Source organism: Solea senegalensis, linkage group LG1 (genome assembly GCF_019176455.1).
Source record: "Solea senegalensis isolate Sse05_10M linkage group LG1, IFAPA_SoseM_1, whole genome shotgun sequence".
NCBI classification, from domain to species: domain Eukaryota; kingdom Metazoa; phylum Chordata; class Actinopteri; order Pleuronectiformes; family Soleidae; genus Solea; species Solea senegalensis.
The window spans coordinates 14042519-14067969 of record NC_058021.1 but is presented as its reverse complement, the minus strand read 5'-3'; the positions used below and the strand labels follow the sequence as shown (position 1 = coordinate 14067969).

The 25451-nt window shown below is 39.7% G+C and overlaps 1 protein-coding gene across 3 annotated transcripts; it reads right to left on the bottom strand.

Moving 5' to 3' along the window:
- Window positions 1–772: 772 nt before the first annotated feature.
- Window positions 773–25451, bottom strand: LOC122772381 (5'-AMP-activated protein kinase subunit gamma-2-like). 3 transcript variants are annotated; one of them, XM_044030391.1, is made up of 16 exons: window positions 25213–25451; window positions 23120–23176; window positions 20771–21032; window positions 12612–12838; window positions 9048–9099; window positions 7937–8043; window positions 7224–7305; window positions 5757–5815; window positions 5629–5674; window positions 5495–5549; window positions 5246–5372; window positions 4831–4996; window positions 4275–4312; window positions 4016–4162; window positions 3833–3926; window positions 773–1994 (listed from the first exon to the last, which is right to left on the bottom strand). In XM_044030391.1, the coding sequence occupies exons 1-16, from the start codon at window positions 25294–25296 to the stop codon at window positions 1900–1902; spliced, it is 1698 nt and encodes a 565-aa protein (XP_043886326.1). In that variant the 5' UTR covers window positions 25297–25451; the 3' UTR covers window positions 773–1899. The 3 variants fall into 3 exon arrangements, with proteins under 3 accessions (XP_043886326.1, XP_043886335.1, XP_043886344.1); XM_044030400.1 differs by lacking the exons at window positions 20771–21032; window positions 23120–23176; window positions 25213–25451 and adding an exon at window positions 17466–18037; XM_044030409.1 differs by lacking the exons at window positions 12612–12838; window positions 20771–21032; window positions 23120–23176; window positions 25213–25451 and adding an exon at window positions 9576–9594.

The window sequence follows — 25451 nt, the reverse complement described above, 5'->3', positions numbered from 1 at the left end:
TGGTTTAGTATGTGGTCCGAAATGTGACAAAAATTTCATAGTTTAGTATGTGGTGCAAAATATGACATAAAAATCATTGTTTAGTATGTGGTCCAAAATTTGACAAAAATGTCATAGTTTAGTATGTCGTCAAAAATCTGTCAAAATAGTTATAGAATAGTATGTCGTTAAAAATCTGTCAAAAAAGTCATAGGTTAGTATGTCGTCCAAAATCAGTCAAAAAAGTCATAGTATAGTATGTCTTCAAAAATCAGTCAAAAAAGTCATAGTTTAGTATGTGGTCCAAAATTTGATGAAAATGTCATAGTTTAGTATGTCGTATGTATGTCATTCTGACTCGTATGCTTTGCAGCAGCAGGCACTAACGATTCATTAGCATAGTTGATATTCTGCATACTGTAAATGACTTAGATTCTTAGACCTAACATTTGTGTTAAGAGGAATAATCAAAGGACAAGTAGGACTAAAAACTGGTGCGGAGCTGCCACAACAAAACCAGTAACCAAAACCATAGGAATGACCTGAGTCAGTTACAAAACCATGTAGTGCTGAGCCAATATTAAAACAAGTCAGAACAAATAGAACAGGTGATACATCAGTGGTTGATGATCATATTCATGTTTCACATCATCAGCACAGACACTGTTTGCTCTCCAGTGAAACACTAACTGAACAGAACACACTCTACATCTATCCAAGGATTATGATGGAAGAGGAACCTCTAACATTACAGTCTGGATTCCCACGTGATGTAAAAAGTATGAACCGGGCATACATTCAGTGTCAATTTATTTTTCTGCAGCCAGAAAAATAGAAAAAGTAAAACAAGGAACATTCATACTGCTGAAGTGTAGGTTTCTCATGCTTGCACGTTTACAGTACATGTTGATCTGATACAAAGTTTCGTTGAACTCGACACATTTGCCACAGTATATTTACAAAAATAACGTTAAAACTGCAGTCTCTTTAAACACGTTGACAATTTTTTTTTCATAAAAATAAAGCTTTGTGTGACACTTTTATCCCCAAAAGAACAACAAACCTATGTACAGTCGATGATGGAGATGAGTCCTGTGGAGCTACAGCCGAGAGGGGAGAAAAAAGAAGCAGTAAAGCAAGTGTCAGATTATGTGAAGCAAAAACCACAGAAGAAAAAACATCTAAAACCATTCAGTCTCGTCATACCATTACAAATATACATCTTTATAGTCACAGTGACTTGATGTACGACAGATTCTCACTCACACTTGTATTATATTTGCCTCTGATCACTGCATTTTGTGTCGAAAAATATTTAGATTTTATTCGTCATATCATTTTTCATGTAAAATGTACGTAACAAATTCAAAAGATGTGAATTATAGTCACAGAGAAGGAATCCTAATACAGGAGAAGGTACATTTTGGTACCAACTACTTATATTATCACACCAATACATTGTTAAAATTACAAAAAAAGAAAAGAAAAAAAGAACAGCATTACTGGTGTGTGCAAACCGAAAAGGCACAAAGAAAGCCTGGGCATGGAGCGCGCAACAATGGCACTGGCAAATTGTTTTGTTTTAACAGTCATAAAATGGCCACATCGTAGGTGAAGAGCAGTTTTAAACCGAAAACACGAGCTGCATCTTTTCGTCTCCACCTTTCAAAGATCCAGGGCAGATACCCATGATGCATCTCTGTGCGTACGAGCGTGTGCGCCTTTATACAGTGTAATGTACATGTGTGCATCATCCGATCAGTGTTCAAACAAAAGCAAAAACAACAAACAAACTCTGAAAAATCACGCGTCAGTGCAGGGACTCCACTTCACTCTCAGCTGTCTAGCTCTTTGGTTTCCAAGCGTCTACAGTGCATCACTTGCAGGCGTCACTGTGACTCTCTTCGGCCTCACACAGCCTTAACCTTCACACTTAGTCCCTCCCACCACGTCTTCACTGCTGCTGCTGACGCTTCCTCCCTCGTACACGGTCAGGTTCTCCTCCTTACAGGCGTCTGGTGAGGAGATGAGGAAAGGGCACGTTAGGACAAGACAGAGATGTGTATGTGTGTGTGTGTGTGAGGACATACACTGTATAACAGGCAGCTACAGTTATCAACCCCAACTGTGTTTAAAAGACCAGTGTCTAAGAATGAGCGACATCTAGTGGAGAGACTGCAGGAGTGCAAGAGAGAAGACTTGAGTGGAACAATTCATCATTTTCAAATCGATATTTCAATCAGAAGAAAAAAAAAAAACACAAAAAAAAAGAAATTTAACAATCACAAAGGCAGCAATTTAATTGATCTAGTTTTTTATATGTTATGGCTGCAGCAATCTCAGCTACATTAGCACCAACGCTGAGATCTCAGCTTATTAAATGTGAATATGTTCTGGTGTCTCAGATTGTGAGAAGTTGTGGGTTTCCTGAAACCTGAAATAAAAAAAAATAAAAAAAACTTAAATCTTTAATGATTTGATATTTATTTTCAGCCTTGGGTTTTGTATTGAATTTCTGCTGACAGGCCTAAATGTTATACACTGGACTTTTAAACGTCGTCATCATTATTCAATTTCACCGATGGCTTAATTTCAGATGGAACAACATTTTTTTTACATTTTAAAACAGACATACATCACTAAAATCAGTTAATTCATGCAAGCATCCTTTTTCACACGTTTACATCAAAGCAGAATAAGATTCTGGCAAAACAGTGCATTATATTTAATGTGTGCATATCTGCAGTATCTGCATAGTGAAGAGCAGTAGCGCATGTGATAAAATGGAGACGTATCTATTTTCTACGCTTTGGTTAATTTAACAGGTTAATTAACTAGCAGCTATGTCTAATACCACAACTGCATCTGCTCTCATTTACCCTCCAATATTCAAACTTTCAAACAGCTGACTACGACCACCTGAACTGACTCGAGGCTTGTCTTGAATCAACAAACGTCAAACAAACTTTATGTCCTTTCTCCAACCACAAACCTGGGGATATCAGAAGTGTCGATCTAACGTCACACACTGTGGAAAAAACACGTATCGGTGTCTTTCATCGTGTTTTTAATTTTATTCTCCTAACAAACAAACAGCTCAAATATTTCTTCTACTATTTCCTAGTGATCCACTCAAACCACGATAGTATGACTGCACTCTAGTGTCAGTGTCAATAGCCTTCTTTGTTGTCAAAACTTAGAACCTGCAATACCCATCATGCAACTTGGCTGCTGATTGTTTGTGATCTTTCTGAATTTTTAATTGGTGTTATGTTTGCTGCAGCTAATGTAGCCATGAGTTTCTAGACTCCACAACAAATAAGTAGATTACTACACACTCAGACGAGCTGCAAAGAGCTGGTAAACGCCAACTCCAGTGAAAAACTCAAGACTTTGTCACAAAATGCTTCTTAATCCCACTTGGAGAATACACAACTAAGTTAACTCCCCCTGCATTTTGTGTAAAAGCAAATGTTTTCATTCAATCCGTCAATCTGCTTAAATCTCTGTTCTCTCTGCCACTGTAGTACTATGTGTTTGATGCATTATGTGTGGAGCACACAGTGAATTTGTGTTCAAAACTAGCAGCATAGCTCTGGCAGCGAGTTCTTTTCCTGTTCGAGAATCATCCTGAGACAAAAAAAACAACAACACCACACAGCACTGCTGCACACAGAGGAATCCAGCAGAACAAACAGGAAGCTGAACTGGAGCCATGCCTCCCTTACAGCCAGCCGCGAGCAAAACTGGTGTGATTCCTACCTGGGGCAAAGTTAAAGGGCAGGTGAGGGGAGAGAGCTCAGGGTCCAGGACAGGAGGGGAGGGAGTCGGTGCTAATGCTGAGCATCTATACCTGTAGGGCTGAGCACCAGAGCCTGGAGGATGTCCGACAGGGAGACGATGCCCTCGATGCTGGAGCGCTTGTCCACCACCACCAACCGATGCACCTGAAATAAACACAGCAGATGAAGTGAACAGAGCGGGACGACTGTTTCTTTAAGTTTGTAACGTAAGTATGTTAGAGCTGGAGCCTCACCTCAGCTTTGACTATTCTGTCCACAATGGTCTCCATGGTTTCTGTTTTATGGCACTTGACCACTCCTTCAAAGTACTGGGAGCGATGTTTCAGAGCCTGTGTCACGGTGTTGTCCAGGTTGTTGTACGTCTTCTCAGCAGCCAAATTCTACACACACACACACACAAACATGAGCGTTGTATAAAGTAAGACAATACATCACAGAGCTGCTTAGCTTCTAATATTTGCCTTTATGTGTCTTGTACAGATTTCGACTTACAATCACGTCAAACTTGGAGTAAATATCCACAACTTTACCTGTTAGAGAACAATAGTAAAAGAAATTGATTTACAGAATATTCTATTTACATGTATGTGTATATATACACACGCACACATATATGTATATATGATATATAATATATATTATAAATATATACACATTCAGTAAGTGTCAATACCATAGAGTGCATATAAAAATGAATGTAGAATTCTAGTTTGAAAAGTAAAGCCCAGGAAGTAGGACAGAAGTAACACAAAGCCACCAGGGGGCGTTGGTTGCAAATTGAACTCAGTTTGAATGGAAGTATATGGGAAAATGAGGTTCCTTCTGATAACATTTTCCTGGGTTAGTGTTCTCAACTGTTATTTCTTCTTCTTCAATAGAACACAATGTTGATTTTGTAGATTAAAGGCAAACAGATGATTAAGTGAAGCAGGTTCTGGCCAAATCACAAACCTTGAGGCTTCAAAATGAGAGTCTGTTTTACAGCTGCAGGACTATGTTCCTTTTTATATACAAGCCTATGGTCAGTGTCAGACGTTTGTCATCTTACCCGAGTCGTCCACCACAGGCAGAGCAGACACTCGTCTCTCCACAAAGATGTTGAGTGCTTTAATGATGGGCGTGTCCGGGTGGATGAAAGCGATGTCGTGGTACGTACCGATGCCCAGCTCCTCGACAGTCAGCTTCATGAAGGCCGGCTTAGGCATTTCACACATCTGGGATGCACAGAAACACAAGGAGACATGCACACACTAAATGTGATCACGGTCCAGACTCACTGAGGTTAACACACATTTCATTCATTCATTTGCACATTAAACCACTAGGGGGCAGCAGACAATGAAAGCAGGAGGAGACATCGAGGAGTCAGGAGGAGTCATTATAATCGTTCATATTTAAAAAAAACAAACAAAAAACAGTCCGGCTTAACACAAGTTCACAGATGATTGTGCTGCTGGACTCACAAAGAGCTGGAGGAACTTGAGGATCCTCTTGTGTGTGAGAATATAAAGTGCATTCCCCGTGACGGGGTCAATGACAGGCAGACGGTGAATTTTGTTTTTGATGAGGGTGTACACTGCATCAAACAGGCTGCAAACACAACACACACAAGGACCAGTTAGGGAAAGCACAAAAACCTGCTCACAAATATGTACCTATGCAGGTCCAGTTATCTACAGCCAAAATAGATGGACACATACATACATACATACCTTGCATCAGGTGATATGTTGACCAGAGGTTTGAACGTTGCTTGAAGGTAAACCTCTGTGTAAGCAAGAAAGAACATTTACTTATTCATTCTACTTGTATAATAACGTGACAGTATAAATATCGTGTTAATCACCTCTCCAGGTCTCAAGCTTATGTTCCTCTAATTCATAAATCTGCACCTGTAACAACAAAGAATTTAAAAAGGAGAAATTCTTAGAATGTTGAGAAGCAAATGTCATGCATCATCTGAAGTGAACCTACCATCGGTGACTTATAGTATCTGTGTAGTATGATGATGAAATCTGTGATGGTCAGCATTCCTGCAATGGACGGGGAGCAAAGAGACACTGAATCTATAAACGACATATGGTGCAATTGCCCGCGGGCATTGCACAACTGGTAGACGAGAGACAGTGCATACAAGGGTGTGGTTCAAACAACACATCACCCACCACCACCGCCACCTTTACCCTCGAGCTGAGTGGGCATTCATTATTTATCCCAGGCTGACTTGCAATAAACGAAGCACAACAAAACAAATTCACTGCTGGGTTGGATTCTAACACTGCCTTCCTTACATGGAGTTCATTTGTTAGGAGACGCCCCAACCTGACCATGTGCTGGTCAACACAGCAGAGTCATTGCTGTGCTTAATGGTTTATGACGGCTCTAATGACTACTGCTTAATATGGCGTCATGCTCCCCCCATAGTCATGACCGCCGTCATTAATGCGCAGCACTGCCTGACTCATCTGGCAAAGGTGCACAGACACAGTGAGGACATTTTCCATCTCATTTTTTTGTAGAGCTGTGAAACAGAAATTAGCATGGCAGCAGCAGCCATTTTGACAGGTCACAGCAGGAACAAAAATGACAGATGTAAATAATCAAAATGAATGACGGCCGAGTACTATTTAGCTTCCTCGTTTTCAGGGTGCATGCTCGTTCACCGTCTCACGCTGTCCCGATTTGCATGAACAGAACAGAGCCATTGTTACTGTGATCAGTTACACCTGTTCTTCTCTGGCTAAACCGTGTCAAAATGGCTGCTGTACAAAGGGCCCATTACCTTTATAAAACAATTAAAAAAATTATGTAGACTACACACTGTGTTCGCCTTGAGTCTAAAGTCATTTGCTACATATATTGTTAAAGGAATACTTCACTGATATGCATTTAGCTTTGTATTACTAGAATAGGAGTAGTATTTTTGAAAGATTGTGTTTCCCAACCTCAGTTTCCCCTGAGCTGAGAAATATCCTCATTATCTTCTTTGTTGTGTGCCCACCAGTGACACTTGGTCCTGTTAGCGTAACTGTTAGCAAAGATGGCAGACATTCTGGGAATGAGGTCCCGTCCCCCTACGAGTGGGTCTAAAAAGTGCAGAATTAGCATTGCAGTTTGAAGCCTCGGACCAAGGCTCAGACCAAGTGTCATTGGTGGGCACGTAACAAAACAAAGAATGAAGATATTTCTCAACTCAGGGGAAACTGCGGTTGGGAAGCACAATTTTTTAAAAAATACTACCCCTATTCTAGAAATACAAAGCTACATGCAAATCGGTGAAGTATTCCTTTATGAAACCAACCAAGAAAACTGTAGAACTGAGAAAGCAGTAAACACTCTTCAAAAGACATACTATAAATCCACAGTGTATATCCTTTTGTAAACACTGTTATTTTAGTGTGTGACAGGAAAAAAAATATTCCCACGTTTTAGGCTGCTTACCCACAAAGCTTTGCTTCTCCGTGTCCCATAATGGGGCAGCTCGCACACCATTAGCTACCAAGGCGAAGAACGCTTTCTTAACCTGTCAAGCAACATTTGAGAGGAAGTGCTGCAATCAAGTCATTAATAAGAAAACATTTGGATGCACAAAAAACAAAAAAGTTATTTTAAGGTGTCACCTCGTCTATTCTTTATAATATTATTGAGTGTCCATACATGAAACTATTGAGCAAAAAATAAAAAAAACAAATCTAATCAACATGTGACAACTCTTCCATCACATTTGCATGAGTGGTGAAGTGTGGTGTAACCTCTGGATGTTTTGTGTGTTGGGTTTTTTGTTTTCCCTCTTGGCACCCGTGGTTTTTGTGGTTGAAGATCTACACATCAAAGAGGTCACATCTCCAAAGGATTACTGTTTAACAGCTTTATGACAATCCCAACATACCATCTCAGAGAAATGGAGCCAAGGCAAAATGATCCTGCTCATTTATATTGAACATTAACTTTCACTAGTCACAACAAGCAACTTCTGAATCATATACCTGTTGTAAATTCTCTGACCTATTTTAGTTACTTGTATTCCTTGTTTTTACTGTGAAGCAGTATGTGACTGTATTAAGTGTATTTTTTAATGAAAATGACAGTGAATACTGCTGCAAACTGAGCTGACAACGTATCGTTTTTCATGAATATAAAAAATCAGTACTAACTTGGAGTGCTGTGTCGAACACAACCAGCTTGGAGCTTGTGGGGACAATATCGTAGCACTTGTGTGATTTCATAAAGCGCGTGTAAATATCACTCTCAGGTTCAGCAGCTGGAAGAAGAAAAAAAAAAGGCAGGATAATGTTTTCAGAGGAAGGAGAAATCGCACAGGGAATAATATAATGAGAAAGCCTAAAAACAAAAACAGACTCTCGGAGCCTAAACAACCATTACAGATCTGAACCACTTACTGCCACTTTAGTGTTCCATGTTACTGATAATTATGCTCCGCTTTAAGCACAGAAACAGTAGTAGCTTGGATCCCCTCGCAGATGATGCAATTTTGACGTTACAGTCATTTCTTTCCCACAAGCACTGAGCAGATTAGTTGATTTACAGAAAATGACATGGGGATTCAATTAATGCATCAAGTAAAAACATGATATTATGTGTACCAGCTCAGTCTACACTAAGATTTGCTGCTCTCCCAATTTTTAAATGATCTAAAATAAAAGGTTTGTAGTGCCATTCAGCTATAAAGGACTTTTTTGGAAAAAACAACCTTGAAAGTTTGGGGAGCATTTTTTGATACTGTGGTAAACTGAGCGGCCTTGGCAGAGGTTTGCACTCTCTGGGTGCTTTCTTTAGTTATCTATTAATCAGGGAGGCCAGACAGTGCTTACATCTGTACTTAATCTAGGTAAAAAAAACAACATACTACACAAAAACACGTGTGTGTGTGTATATATATACATAATGTAAATTCAATTACTATAATAAAATGTAGATTTTTGATATCTTTTATCTACATGCACCGGGATGAGCCAGCATTGCCTGTAAAATTCTCACGTATATGAATGAAGAGACATTCAAGATAAAGAGATGAATCCCTCAGATCTGACACTGTCCACACAGTGAATGAATCGCTTGACTCTGTGAATGAGACTGTATGGATGGATGGATGCTGTGCCTAGCAGATAGCTCACACAACTCCAATATTCCTGTGACATGGACTGTTATTCGTTTAATGTGTCAGTGTAACTCAAACACCTATTCACCTTTATGATACATGAAGTCAGGGCGAACGGAGGAAGTAAAGAACAGCAGGACTCTTACCTTCATCATCTAGTTCAAGTTTCTCCAGCATGCCTTCAGATAATCCGTAGACCTGAGAGAAGAGGGAGGATAAGTTTGCGGTGAAACCTTCACAACAACGCACCGCAAAACTTTGCTGTAAATAGTGAGTGAGCAGCGGGTTGAAGCTTCTTTCCCCCAGCGGCCCCAACAGACCGTGGTCACAGCGCGAGACAGCGGTGCGCAAACGTAAGAAAAACAAATGAGAAATAAAAACACACGCCGTGCTACCAACGCGATTATATAAAACGCTAAAAGGTCGGCTAGATATAAACGGGCGACATGACAAAAACAATGTGGAGCAGCAACTTCAGTGGCATGTTATTAATAGACTGCGCACACCCCCTTAGACGTGGAGTGGAACAGTCCTGGTCCATTTGCTGCAGTAGAGGGAGAACCACAACGCACACGCTGCTCAAAGAACCACACGCGTGCCACATTTAATCCCACCAGGACTAAACACCCGAATTCGCACTTTAAACCACAATCTGCCACTCGACACTGACTCACCTAAGGAAAAGTGTAACATGAAGCGTAAGGCTACAAAGCAGGAAGCTCCACACACGCTGTGGACACACCCCTCCATGCAGACAGAGGGGTGCTTCTCCATATTAGGAAATCCCTCGCGTTGCTAAGCAGCAAGAAGCTAAGGATACCTTGTCACACCCTCCTCAAATGTGGGACGATATGATCATGTTCCGTCATGACTGTACTCAAAAACAATTGGGATTCACGATAATATTGCAATGTATATATACATATATATGTATATGTATATGTTTTTTAAATGGTTTGACATTTTTGTTTTTTTCTCAGCTACATAATGTAACACTGACCTGGTACAGAATGTTGAAATGTTACAAAAATGTTATCAAAAATATTAATATGTATATGATAATAAAATGTATTACAAAAAACATATTGCTTGTATTATCAAATAAGTAACATCATTTTGTAATATTACAAAAAAACACATTAATGCTATAACAAAGTTATTTACCAACAAAAATGTTCACATAAAAAAATACTTACAATACATACAAGGATACATGCTTTCTGTGGACATTATAAAGTGGAAAAACAGGAATTAGAATCTGACTCCCCTTGTGGCAATAAAGCATCAGGACTGTATATTACGAAAGATTTCCTCCATTTATGACTATCTTGATCATGGAAATTCACCATGACCCATTTATTGGGGGTGCTTTTTATCACGTTATTATGTTGTTATTCCTAATTCTTGCTATTTATTTCATTTGAAAGAAAAAACATGGTTAAGATGTACAACTACTCAGCAATCTGGGTTTGTTACATCTCCAACTCAGCAGAGGCAAGTTCCCAGCACCAACTATGCTGTGTCACGTTAATACATTTGCATAGGCTACCTAACCCTTAGAACACAGAGCATTTAGGCTGTTTCTTTCCATTACTATGTTAAAATGGATATACAGAGGCTACACAAATGCAAAAAGGACTCAAATTTTTTAAAAATCAGATCGAATTTGTGAAATGTGGAAATGTGTCACAATTCGAAGTTCACTTGGCTCATTTTTCTGAACAAAAATAAAAGAAATTTTGCTATTTTGTGACTTGTACACAAGTATGAATACTCCAAGTTTGTTTGTTTTTTTAAAAAAATACGTGATATAAAATGAATTATAACTTTGACCCAACAACACATAAGATGAAAAAAACACATTTTGTACACCCCAGGATGTCCATATAAGGAGTTGTTTATTATTCCCATTGCAATTTACCAAGAGTGCGCCTGTGGCACAGATCCGTGCCACGTGAGCCCTAAGGGTTAAATGTGCTTCTTATATATACTTTTCCCTTGGTCTCAGGTTTTGCTTGTGCGCTCACAACAAGCCACTGCAGTAGTATGAGGAAGCTTGCATACTATACTTGCTGTGGGATGTTAAAACAGTCTCGAGTGTCGCCCCTGCAGTGGTGACACAGCAATTCTCTTGCCAAAAACAACTCCCGCACTTTCATAAATCTCACACTGCTGCATCAAAGTGGCCCTGCCGTCTGCTCTACTATTTCACACAGATTCGTAAAATTGATCAGATATGATTTAACGAAACGTAAACTACAAAACAAAATATAAAACATAAATAATTTTTTGTGAGCTTTTTTTTTATACATCATGGAGGAGGACACCAACTCATCACTGTTCAACCACAATCATGAGTCCTTGGGTGTTATTCTCAACAGTATACAATGATGGTGATGAAATATTGATTTGCCCTCTCTGGCTTGGATCCACCATCACTCACAGCAGACAAGTTTGACACAGACCTTCAAATAATTATTCATTAAATCTGCACAGCAAGCCATGAAGTCATTTGTCATTAGCAGTGGGAAAACCTGCTATGAATCCTGATAAACCTTCACTGAAAAGTCTTGTGACAGAGACTATGTTTGTTCTCTGCTCTGTTTCTCAGTAACAGTCAACTGTGCAGTGGCGTTGCTGACATCCAACACTGTTTGAGATACAAGGTTGATGCTGAAACAACGTTAACACCTTCACTTGTGCCAGTGGTGCAGAGCAAACAATGTAAACAGAGGCTTGATGGCACAACCGTATGCTACAGAAGTATCACAGATCTAACTCTAGCCTTCTGTATCATAGTCCAAGCTTTCTGTTCACCACTGTTACTACGACTCTGACTAAAGTAAGACATTACTCATAAACAGAAGGCAAAATGGCACAGTAATCTATGAATGATTTCAGACAAAAGTTAATATAGTATTGGTAATGAATTAATAATGAATTAAAGCACAATTACAGTACACCTGTTCCCCTGCTTATTATCAGCACAAATATCTTATCAGCTAATCACATGGCACCATCTCAACGCATTTAGACATGCACACATGGTCAAAAGGAAAAGGCGAAGTTCAAAACATGCGGAAGACGAGTGATTTAAGTGGTTGTTGGTGCCAAATAGGCTGACCTGAGTATTTCATAAACTGCTGATCTGCTGGGATTTTCACACACAACCATCTTGAGGGTTTACAGAGGATGGTCTTAAAAAAGAAAGAGAAAACTCCCAGTGAGTGGGAGTTCTCTGAGTGGAAATGTCGTGTTGATGCCAGAGGTCAGAGGAGAATGAACAGACTGGTTTGGAATGATAGAAAGGCAACAGTAACTCAAAAAGACCCAAAAAACACTTATGGTATGCAAAAGACAGTCTGGCACGTGTACCTAATAAAGTGGCCAGTGAGTGTCATTTTACTTGTTTTTGAGTAAAAGCACATCTGAGCCCGCAGACAGTTCAGTATTTACTTGCGCTATAATGTGAAACTGGAAATGTGAACTTTGAACCAGTTTTGTACTTTAATTAATTAATTAATATTCTAACATCGCTGACAAGAGCAAGAAGAATGTGTCACTGCCACATTCATTTACATATCAGAGTTGTTAACAAGCAGTCAATGAACCGCTGCAAGGCAACGACCCACATTATAAAAATAGATAGCATTGCAAATTTAACAACTTCCTAAAATGATTGACATTTTGTCGTGTGCGTCGTGACTCACTTGTTGTGAGGTAGAATAAGACGACCCAGGGTTTGAGAAAGGGATCGGGGGTTTAGCAGAGGGGAGGCTTAGCTGCTGTCCAGTGTCTGGAGGTGTGGAGAGGGAGCGGGTTCTGAAGCTTGGTTCCATCCGTTCAGAACTGAGCCAGCTCTGCTGGGCTTCCTGGGTGAACACAGGTGGGCTGGTCACCTGGGTTGGCGTGCTGGGTGGTGTGGAAAGTCCAGAGGCTGTGGAGAGATAAAAAGTGTAAACTTTAGTGTTTCTTTCTATGTCGATCAATCCTGAGTTAGCGGTGTTGAGGCAAGACTGAGGTGCTATATTCATGACTGCTGCAGATACTATAAATGTTGTCACATGCTATGACGGAGAGGGAATGCATATCTGATCCATCAGGGACTGATAGGCTTGAGTACAACACCACAGATACCGGAGCTAAACCAAAGCCAAGTCGCTGACAGACAGGGATGCATTATGTAAACCAGCATTACAAATGAAGCTAGAAAATGGAGCTGCGTTAACTAATCTATCACATTTCCAGTATGTGTCACCTTTAAATGATGAATAACAAATCTAATTTTAAAATGTTCAGATATAAACATTTAGGGTTAGGGTTAGTAAGGTAAATTGATGCATTGAAACTGTAGACTGGATGTAAAAATGAACATACATCTTCCAGTTTGAAAAATGAAGCCTAGGAAGTTTGATGGAAGTAGCAGTGAGCCACCAGGGGGGTGACTCTATTTCTACACTATTTCTCACTTATGCAAGACAAAAAAAGATAAATAAAGAGTAATCTATTGAAAACTAAATCTATATGTGAACAAATGACATGCAGCCTGTAATGTAATTTTATTGTAATTAAGATTACAGAGTATCAGACCTGGATCGGACAGATCACTTCTGTGCGCAGCCTGGGAATGTCACCATGCAATGCAAGATCTAAATACCACTATTCTGAAAAACACAGAGTCCATGGACCTGATAGTCTACATCAGTATTTGACATTGCTTTGAATGTAGCAGACATTTATTTAGATCTAAAAGTTACACGCTGCAGTTTTAAGTAATGATAAAACTACTTTCAAGGAGAAATGTTTTGAATCAAATTCCTAAAGCCCAAACATCCAGGGTTTGCTCACACAGATATTTCCATGTATTTTGTCTATTAAGACCTTATCTGACATCTGCATGCAGGAAAGTGAAGACACCATAGTTTCTCTGAACTTCAGCCTGAGGTGAAGTCTAAACAGTTAGAAACAAAAATACCTTTGTAGGTGTGCAGAGCCTTTCAGTTTTGTTACAAATATCTCAAAGTTACACTTATTTTCTCTAATTATTGTTGAAGGTTGTTTACATCCACAACTTAAATTAAATTCACATTTCTCTCTAATTCCAAGTCTCCACTTCAGACATTACATGCAATATGATGCTGGAGGAGGTGGGATTTTTCCAGTGTGGGGATCAGACGGTGAAGGCTAACCAGTGAGAGCTCCTGTTTCATCTCTGCGTGTGGCACCTCATTAAAGTTTTACAGCGACAAATTTGCTGCATGTTCTGAAAATAAAATATGGATGATATAGAAACTGTAAATTATAAAAACAAAATATCAGTTTTATTGTTTTGTTTTGTTTTTTTCAAAAATAAAGCATTAATAAAGCAATTAATTAGATGTATCTGCTGTCTATAGGCTAGAGTTATTCATGTCGTGTATAATGCTGCAGTGAATTGACATCTGTAACCCCCTGAAAGTATTAGGAAAAAACATCCCTTAAATGACACTGAGGGTCTTTATTTCTAAATGAATTCTGTAAATAAAATCAATCAATAACAAAACAATACTAGTAAACAGAAACACTTGATTTAGCAGGTTGTCCTCTGTTCCTGTCCTTGTCATCCGTCCACAATAGTCTAATTCCAACATTAAGCCCAATGATAGCGTAACAGTCAGCTGCCTGTGATGTAGCCACCCCCTGTGACATGTCACATGACTCTTTCACATCAGGTGTTACAATCTTACGCATGATGACATGCGACACTCACGCTGTGCTGGCTCCACCCCGCTGACATATTTCTCAAACTGTCCACAAGGGACACGGATGTTCTGGACCAAATGGTTTGCATTACAAATCTTCCACGATGAGACTTCCAGTTTACACTTGTGTGACAGTAGTGCCAAGATTGTGTAAAGATCACATGACCTCCTACATTAAAATACAACAATCAGTTTGTGTAAATCACTAGAATTAAAATGCTATTCAAACAAATGGCTGAGATCAGTCCCTTTATCAGTCAGTTTGAACAGTAATTTCTCCTGATGTCTGTGCTGTGATCATTTTCTTTCTCTGCAATCTGAATATTAGTGCCAGGAGATGAATTCAAGAATCGTTTGTCATAAATGAGGCCCTGCGCGTTAGGTGAAAATGTTCTCTTGGTCTGTCTATTTGCACTCCACACTATCTCTCTTGACATTTAGTTGGCGTATATGGACCCTGTTTGGCGTGCTATGCTTCCGCCCTGTAGCCTTCTTATTTTAGCCACGCTGTTGTGGCACATTCCACAGACGGAGATAACAGCGGGACTGGGAGACCTCTCCTGAGCCTGGTTAATAGGGGGCAGCCAGGCACCGCGAAGGAAACAGGAAATGGACGGAAAATAGTAACCAACATGCTAGCGTTATAGAGTAGTACATTTTCTACTAACTTACCAGCATTTAAGTGTATGAACTATATAGTGATAATATGCACTTATATATTGGACACAGCTTTGTCAGTGCAGCCTTGTTTACAATTTTAGTAATCGAGTTGTCGTTTTAGTCATTTCTACAGAAAAGTGACAAATATTTCCATGAGTGAGGACTTTCATGATAGTGGAGTAGACTGTCTACTATTGGGTTTCAGGCTATTGACACAACAAACACAACAAAATGAAGTTTTCTGATTTAGTACAAATCAAACAATTAATCTAAAGAAAGCATTTCAAATGTGCAAACTTCCAAAATGGCTGCTTAGTTTCCCAGTGTCAATACACTTATCACAATCAAATCACTTCCTTCCTGGGCCATAACCTACACATCCTTTTCTTTTTGTGTTACGCTGCTCAAAGTCAGACAGACAGAAGCAGCAAAAACACAAGTTATTTGGTGAAGTAAAATAAGTAAATAAATAAAATAATCAATTAATTAATAAAGCAATATTCTTTTATATATCAAAAATAATATTTCCAGCCATTATACTGTAATCTGTTAAGCGTCGAGTGATTCAGAGGTCAGTAACCAGGCTACTATGGCTAAGTTTATATTTTACTAAAAGTTTGCAATATTAATGCAACACCATTAAAAGCTGGGTGTCCTCTGCCTTTGTTTTGACCTCTGAGCCGTACTGAGGTCAATACAGGCACAATGGGCCTACTGTATTCATCACTGCTCAGGCATGTAATACGAGGTATCGCGACTGAGAATGGCTGTTCATGCAGATGCACTGCTTACAACAGGTGTGTAGATTGGAAGAATACAGTTACAACAACAAGGGTTTCAAAATAATGTGGTAAGTAAACTATGATACACGCACTTCGGTAAAAAGAAAAAAGAAAAAAAATAGAGTTCACAAAATCACACAAGTGTGCAAAGTAGGTCAATAACGAGCGGTCACATTTCAGAAGCACACAGATGTCCTCTTATTGCTCACTACTGAAATGTCACAAGGAAATGGCAACTTTTTTTATTATCTGTGCCTCTATTCGATGAAAATCAAGGAGCAGGAATAAAATGCTGCTTTACAGGATAACTCCTTGTGTTGTTTTCTTAAAAAGGTGCCATGAGCATCATAAGCAACATAGCTGCCAACTTTATAGAGTAGAGGCTCTGGATCAAAGGGCTTATAATTCAGGCTGATGTGTCACCACGCTGTACACTGCTGTTACAATCAACCCTATATCTTCCACTGCCACATATAGACGTGCATCAATATGACAGGGCCCTGCTCCTCTCACAGACTCCACCGAGGTCAACCTGGCTCTAAATCAGGACTGTGAAGTCTGTGATGAAGAGCCACTTGAACACCACACAGTGGGCCCCCGGCACAGCACTCAAACATTATGAGGAAAACAATTTACAGTAGCTGCAGTTTTTATAATAAAAGCCTGAAACAACATTAGGTGGCGGGAGTTTTGCGACAAAGTGCAGCAATTCCACTTAGTTTCCCAATAAAAAAAAGTCTCCTGTCTACTTTAATGACATCTTCAAAATGGAGCAGCTATTTTTAAGAGATTCTATTTGGATATGGGACAGAATACTGACATCAACCTCACACGTACTACGCAGTGGGGCTATTAATTACATAATGACACTACTTAAGAATAAAAACAGCTGGTGTTTTTGCCGTTTTATTTGATTCAGATGCCGCATGATACAACAAGCCTTACAATAAATTCTTTCACATAGCATTAAAACAATTAAATTACAGGGGGCCAATTAACACAATGCATAAATGACACTGCAGTAAATGTGTGATGGCAAAGCTCTTGCCACTGCTCTGCCTCTCATCCAGTTTTACCACTTGGCCACTTGCCCATGTCCTGTCACTGTAAACTAGAGACCAGTCATGTAACCAACACCTACAGCTATATGGAGCACACACAGCTACAACGAACAACATTCATCACAGACACCGATACCAAATAATACACAGACATCCTCTCTTTGGTCAAATTAAGACTATTAATGCAGAAGTTTAAATGAATACATTCTACAACATCAAAAAAAGACTGCCGTCACTGGAGGTAAGACTAGCGGAGGAAGTGGCAGCGACATTTCAAGACAAATGTTCTAATGTAGCAGGTGGAGAGCACAGCACATTACCAGACAGACATGATGCCATGGACTGAGGTCTCCCTCCTAACCCATCTTGCTCCTTCCGTTTCTTGCTCCTTCTTAAGCTGCCAAACCTCTTCATGGAACACAGTGGGTAGTGCTATCAAAACTGAATCCAACCATGACCATCCGCATTACGAAAGGGGCGCTTAAAGTGAGAGTCACTCCATTTGTAGGCGAGGAAAGTTGTATAGAAATGTGGGTGAACAAGAATATCTGACCGATGACCAAGGATGGGTCACAAAATACAGAGTGGGTTGGTCCTTTTTCCTTAAGGCGCAATGTCCTCTACATATGGATCAAGAAACATACAATAGTCATTTTAACCTTGTATTAATCCAGAGAAAATTTTTTTTTTGATTAGTCCAATAAGTTGCACATTCCAATTGTTCTTTAAGCCAGCATTAGCAGAAACCAAATCCTCCAGAGAGAATGGAGCCAGAAGCAGGCAGTGTATAAGATGGAGTATGAAAAGCTGTTAATTCCAGACAGCTTCAGCCAAGAAATGTCCCTCTCCCAAGTGATCCGAATTACAACTGGAGCAGACAACAGTGCCTCTTCAACCTCGCAGCAGTGTCAGTGCTTTAAATTGTCAGGTGCAGCTGTGGGTGGCATCTCTTTAATATAGCGGCCGTGTCAGCAGCCTGTAAAAGGAGGCCAGTCAGCGAAGGTTACACTAGCGATTGGCTCCGGCCGCACATCTCCCCACCCCCTTCTTCCAATGCCCTCCCTCTGCTCCCCCCCCAAGAGTAAATTCAACATAGACACATCTGTTTCACTCTGTCTTCAAACAATATAAGACACATTTTGAGTTTCCTGAGGATAAAATCCTCTATTTTAAATTCTTCTGAATGTGCAGCTGAGCCATTAAAGAGACAGTGGGATCAGAGGCAGACAGTCATGCAGCGCTGTCATTTGTACACTCAGTTGTCCGTTACTTTTGGGGGCCTGACCTTTAAAAGTGTGTAGGCCTGCCCCTGTCAGATGACAGCAGGGGGACATCCCATGTTCTGTCAGCTGATCAGAACACTTCCATTCAGCACCAATGGCCTCTCCTACCCTTAACAGATGGCCCACTCAGTATCTGCTTCTCACATTAGCTGCAGCACATCCAGCGCAGATCTCAATTAACACGTTATGCAAGTGCCCCACTCTGCTCAGTAGGTCAATATGAGGTAGGGGCTGAGATGTCAGTGACAAAAGCAAAATGTCATGTGACACTCGTTGTGTTTCCATTTATAGTGAAGGCTGCCAGGTTTTCATATCCAAGAGGATTTTAAATATTTCTATGTCTTCAAGGTGTCTTATGTTAATCTTTCCAGCTGAACTTTCCCACACAGAAAAAAAGAGAAAGAACTCACCCAGGCCTTGTAAGGTTTTGTGAATTTGGAAAGTCAAAACTGCCCAGTTACTTTATTTACTGTCAACATACAGTACGCAATAGCAACAGGGAGAGTGAAAGTGAGAGAGAGAAAAAACCTTGCATGGTTGTGTGAAGAGCTCCTGTGAGTCTGGTCGACTTCCAGATAAGGATATGAAAGCACGAGAGTTGCCTTCAGCAGTGAGAGACTGACAGTGTCCAGGCGATGGAAAACATATTTATTTCAGCTGGAAATCAGAAGGTATTCTGATCCCATTTTTAGCTAAATCTGTTATATTATAACTGTAATTATTTAACTTTAGAATTACTAGTATTATGCATATGATCGAAAAGATCAGACACTCATGAGAAGTTCTATTTTTTCCAAGGATAATTAAGTGAAAACATTTGAAAGTCAAACCAAGACAAGAGCACACCCTTGTGGCGAACCTAGGTTGTCTACAAAAGCACCACACTAATAAAAATACAGTTGTACCCTCTCATTTGTATGATATTCATTCATGCACGTACTTTGCTGCTCTAACCATTGGTCACTACTCCCTTAAAACCACATCATTAGTCAGTAAACCACTGGAGAGGATGTAAGGTCTCAAACCACATCAGACACTCGTCAGCCTGGGCAGCTGCCATGTGAATGCCACAGAGTTTAGGTGTGCTTGTGTGTATTAGTTTACAAAAATCTGGAGTAAACAGAATAGACCCGTGAGGTCTGGCTTGGGCAGGGAGATTCCACCACATACTGCCAAGCCATTTACCAGGAAATAGAGAAGAATGGGCGGTTACATGTGCAAGCCAAAAACACATGAGTCATCACTGTGATGTTTGATGCCGCTTCCATCACGGCTGTTGTCATGAAAGAACAAGCTGGCTTTTGTTATGTAATGATCAGCCTCACAAATACATGGAGGGACTAAGACGAGCTAAAGATTTGCCTGATATTTCTGTTCCTCATAAAACAAGGCCTTATTCCGTCTCGTCTGTCACATTTCTACTTCCTTGCACACATCAGTGGCACCACTAAGTTATTACTGGGTTCCTATGATGATATGGAGACTGTACTGTAGCTGTGGGACGCCATGTCTGTAACCTAATCTAATCTGTAACGCAGTCAGTGCTCAGTGTTAAGAACAGAGAGATAAAATATTTTTTGACATTCAAAATAAAGAAACATTAACCATTTCCCTTCCTTTTTAAGTGACAGTTGCTGATTTCACTAAAGAAGACGGCGACAATGAAGGAATGTCTGTCTGCCCTCAAGTGATGGCCCATGTCGCTGATGAGGATCTTAACCAGATTGGCTTGTAGGGCATCACAAAACATTGCAGTGGAATTTTCTGTTTTGTTTTGGTTTACCGTGAAGAACACCAGGCTTTCACTTCCTTACTGGCACAATAATGTCCATTGTGCATCATGGGGATGAACTTATACAATACTGGTATATTGGTATACGGTCAAAACTAGTCAAAATCACATGCAAATGTAACCCAGTACAATCCAAACATTGCATGGTTCACCATGCACAGATGGAAAACATTTAAATAATAACAGCATATTAGCTGGGACACGTTGTGAGGTGCCTCATTTTGGGAACAGAATATTTACACTGTTGGAGGATTGTCTTGGAAAACGCTTGTAATGGCTAGGTGTAAAATGACTGTACTGGACCGAAATCTGTATCGGACATTAAAAGTGACATTGAGCCATCTCTATTGCATACATGTAGCTGCTACAGGACATATTCTGAAATCAGTTCTGAACTTTACCTTAAGCATACAGCAGGAGATAACATAGTTTCATCTATTGTGTCTCTTCACTCGACATAACAGCAACATTCTTTTACAGACTTCTTAAAGAATGTCCGCTCTAGATTTATTAAACTATGAGAGCCTATTATGTGCACTTCTCAACTCACCTCTCCTGGTTCGAGAGAAGATTTTGATGCTTGCAGGTGTAGAGATGGATGATGAGCGGAAGATACCACTGAAGCTTAGACGACGGGGGGATTTAGGAGATTTTGGTGGGGAGTTCTGGTGGGAGGCAAACGGGAAGATATTTCTGGGTGAACTTGAGCTCTTTGGCTGGACTGGAGCAGACTGGGGACATGCCGGCAGTATGGCGCCGGCAGGACTCCTCGCAGACCCTCCTATGGTGGGGCTTGCTGTACGGATCTCTCCCTGAGAAACAGTTTGGAAGCAGTTTTATTGTCCTGTGCTTGACGTTATGTTCAGTGTTTTCCCATAATACTAAAGCAGGGCTTAACTACACAGAACAAGACTAAAACAAACAAAAGGCTGTGAAGAGATGTATTATGAAATGGCAGCTGCTGATTGCACTGATTGTGCGGAGCTGCTATACTGGTAACTTCTTCTTTTTGCACTATTTGTCACATTTGATTCACTGTCACACTTAAACGCTCAGTATGTAGTTTCTGCGACTAGGGGGTCTCTCAATCAAAACAGTAACAAAAAGTCTGCCGACAAATACACACAATAAAATGACAAAAACACAAGACAACTCCGGCAAACTAGTAGTACTGAGTATTTCCTCCCGTTCCAATGAGGGGAATATGGCTTTCCACAGATTAAAGTGGTATCAGAAATGTTTTGGCTAATATGGATACACTCACTCATCTTCTACAGCTTTATCCTCAACATGTATGTAGACACAATAATCAACAAAATACATACCATTAGTCTCATGATAGGTTATAAAGCAGAAATTATACATATTATAGCTCTGGAGGTAAAAATGTAAAAATCTGTATGAGAATGCATTGAGTGCAAAACGCAAAAAGGCACGTTCTTTCATGATATAGTAGCTAAAAAAAAGACAACCGTAATGATTGTTGTAGTTCTGCATAATGCTTTACTCAAAACAACAAAATCCTGGGAGTAGACATATCATTTTGTTTCGTTCTCTAACTAAGATATCCTGTGATGCTGTGTGATGTGTTTGCACTGAGCAAAACATCTCCTTCAAAACAGGCTTTAATCAGCATTTTTGCATAAACAACTGTGGCACTATTTTAAAATTATGACTTTTAATGTCTGTTTAACGTAAACAGGCAGACAATCTCGTCTCCACTCACTGTGCAGTAGACACAGCAGACTAACTGCAGACACGGAAAGCCTCTTCCCACCACTGACTGCTGCTGGCTTGGAATATGCCAACAACAAATCTTTTAACCATTTGTGGGCGCTGATGCAGTGAAGCATTATACAGTAATATTCAGTGATCTTTAAGCACTGGAGTTACCAGAAGCAGATACAGATAATACGAAGGTCGGTGTATCTTTTTGATCATTTAAATTTCCTTTACAAACAAGTTGTTATTTGATTTTGGTAAATATGAGAAGATAAAAATCTAAAACAGAAAATGCCTTTTTTAATACTTGAGAAAATGACAAACATTACATTACAGCAATAACAAGCAAACCATTACACCCTGTGACAGAGACACATGCTATAATTTGGCCAGTTATCAAAGGCATCTAGAAGGTAATCATTACCATGGATCAACATTAGAGGTCTTAAAAATGTCCTAATCTTTTTGATTTGCTGATATTAGAGTGCACACTGTCAAGACACATGACTTTATAAAACCGTCAGATTGTCCACCTCTTGTGCAGGTAGGATAGTGTTTGTTTAAGGCTTGTCCTTTCTCCATGTGCACATTTTTGTTAACCAATCCTGTGACAACAAATCTGAGGGTGTGAGCGCACACACCCATCCCCCCTTTGTTTGCCAACAACTCTCACTCCAAGGTTGAGCAAGAGCTTGTTGAGGTGGCAAATGAACCAGCAGCTATGAACTTTGACTAGATATTAATCAGCTCTTTAATAAAGACATGTTTCATATCTCTATCATCATTGCACAAATATTATTAGGGCAATTGAATTTAACGTGCACTATGGTTGACTTATGGCAAGGTAACAGTCAATGATTAATCCTATTTGGGTCAATTAGACTAGACAGAAGGCAGAGGCTTATTTCTTTTAGAAAAAATCAATTTCCTCTATTCCTGCTCTTGCCATGGCTGAACACAGTGGGCGTAATGTTACTGTAAGCCAGTGAGGGTTGGCAGTAGAAGATGGCCTTGTGTATTATTTTGCTCTCCTTAATCCTTGCTAAATGTGCTCAAAGCCAAACAAACAGAGCCAAGTGATAAATCATGTGTGGGGAGAAAGCGAGGTTGAGAAAACAACAACAAATGAATGAAAAATAATTACACCGAAATCATGAAATAAAAATCATTTCTGTACCGTCTGAGATTTGGGGCCACTTCTCTCCACTTGTGAGGAAGTAAATGCTCCAAAATCCTACACAGAAAAAAAAGATCCAGGTGTCAAGGATGAATACAACTTTCAGGAAACACAGCAGAGAAAAACAAAATGACAAGTCATAACAGGAAACAGAATGAATGGTGCTTTTTTTTCTATCACCTTGAGGGAAAGTGAAAAGTGTACACACCACCGATTTTTTAGCTTTTAGCGCTGCCACTCAAAAAAGAAGACAGACATGTTATGCCACAGCAGGAACCTTGATTCGCAACATACACTCCTTCCCCATTCCAAGGGCTGGGTTTCTGCGGGACATTTTAGAGAGATGATGATAAACCTTCTGCTGCAAAAATGCCGTTTACTTAGCCAGGAGTGATTATGTGACAAAGTAAACCTGTTCTGTTTAAGTAGTTTCAACTAGGTTGAATTTTAAGGATAATTCATGTATTGGTGTAAAAGCCAAATATGTAGCACTTTACCATTGGCCACAAAAGCACTCTTGCTTTTGCTGATAAACACAAACTTCAAAAACATATAATAAATGTGAAATCCCGTATGGGATCATATTCAATCAGTGTCTGATCTAAGTTGGACAGGATGGGTGCAATCAAAGAAAAGCTGCATGGCTGTGAACATGCTATACAACAACACATACTAGTGTCAACAAAGTCTGCTCACGGGACTGAGGAGATACTCTGACCAGGATAAACAGGATGTTGAAGAGAGCTTTTAAGTGTCTTGTACAATGATTCCATTCAGTTCATAAGACTCATTAAGCAAAGAAAAACACAAATCCCCAACACAGACTGACGAATAGAGGCTGTTGTAAATCTGGCCCTACTACAGACATTTTTGTTAAATGAACCAAGCGCTTCAGAGGTGATGGTAATGAGTCATGACTCCCTGGTTTGAACTCGGCTCGTTAATCTGAAACAAACATACAAAAAAATAGTATATATGTATATATTTTACATGTCAATCAATATGGGTTTTTTCTTTTATGGTCGATGCCAAGCTTTAAAAACTTGGGCAGCTGAGGTCTTTTTGGATATGTTGCTGCCTTCTTTTCTTTTTTCAACCATGTGATAAAATATAAAATTTACAAACAATGTGCACAATTGCTTAAACCTGTGGTGTGCTTCTTTAATCGGCATTTTGTGTCTGCACAGCAGATTTAGTGACTATAGCAGTATTCATCAAGTTTCTGAGAACAAAATCAGCCGACGGCAAGACCACAATCAGCTGAGGCGATTGTCGTTTCATTTAAATATTATTAATACACAATGTCAAGAGACAAATGAATGCTACTGCAGCTGCACATATGAGATTATCCTCTGTTAACCACTGTGAGATGATTGCTGACGTGACAAGACATTTGAATTCATTTCCTGAAAATGAACAGGAAAATTTCCTGGATTTTTTGTCTGGATGTGTCTCTCTAATCTTTTTTTATATATATTGTTGATATGTTGTTTGTTTATTTATATTTGAGCTAGTGGATATTGCATGTCCCACAAGTGGGTGAACACACTGCATATCTATCTATCTATCTATCTATCTATCTATCTATCTATCTATCTATCTATCTATCTATCTATCACTAACCCATCTATCATTTTGGAAAATGTTAAATGTTGTATTTTGTTAAATGCTATGTAAAACCTTGTGTTTTCTGTAATGCTGCAGAGCATTGACCTGCCACCTTAGAAGAGTCCATCAGCACAAACAAGGATGTTTCTAGAAAAGTACAGACAGTGATATCACACTTAAGGGCTTAAAAAGTTGGTGTTACATAACTAGCCTGAAGAAAATTATTTTGATCCAGAAGACAAACGGTCCATCAGCACAGATGTCGTGGACATTTGAGTAACACAAGTGAGATAATTCAGGTAGTGGTGGTGCAGGGACAGCTGTCAATCACACTCACTCAATACGTCACGTGTGAGGCAACAAACGCAAACACGTCAAAAAAATGACCACTATAAAGTCCCGCTGCTCCTGCTTTCAACGAAAACTTTTGTTTTGAACGGTCACGACATAAAGGAGACAACTGAGTTGATACTTAACCGACTCACTGGCATGTTAATCCGCAGACTCCGTCGCTTCTTTGGCGTTTTCTTTGAGTCCTGCTTGTTGGACTCCATCACTGTGCTTCCCATTTTTCTTCTTTTTACTTCAAAAACAAACAATGACACGTGTGTTTATAAAAGAGAAAAGTGAAGCAGCTGTACGGAGAATCCTGTCCAACGCCTGCGCCTTCGCTTTTATCTGCTGCCCCTTTACTTTCTACGACAACAGTGAGGAGGCTGCTGCC

Excerpts from the sequence above, each read along its gene's own strand:
- LOC122772381 (XM_044030391.1), bottom strand. The coding sequence starts at position 25,296 with ATGGGAAGCACAGTGATGGAGTCCAACAAGCAGGACTCAAAGAAAACG. Across the intron at positions 12,839-20,770 it reads CTTCTCTCGAACCAGGAGAG|CCTCTGGACTTTCCACACCA; the intron begins GTGAGTTGAGAA and ends ATCTCTCCACAG. Across the intron at positions 1,995-3,832 it reads TCTGGTGCTCAGCCCTACAG|ACGCCTGTAAGGAGGAGAAC; the intron begins GTATAGATGCTC and ends TCTCCTCACCAG.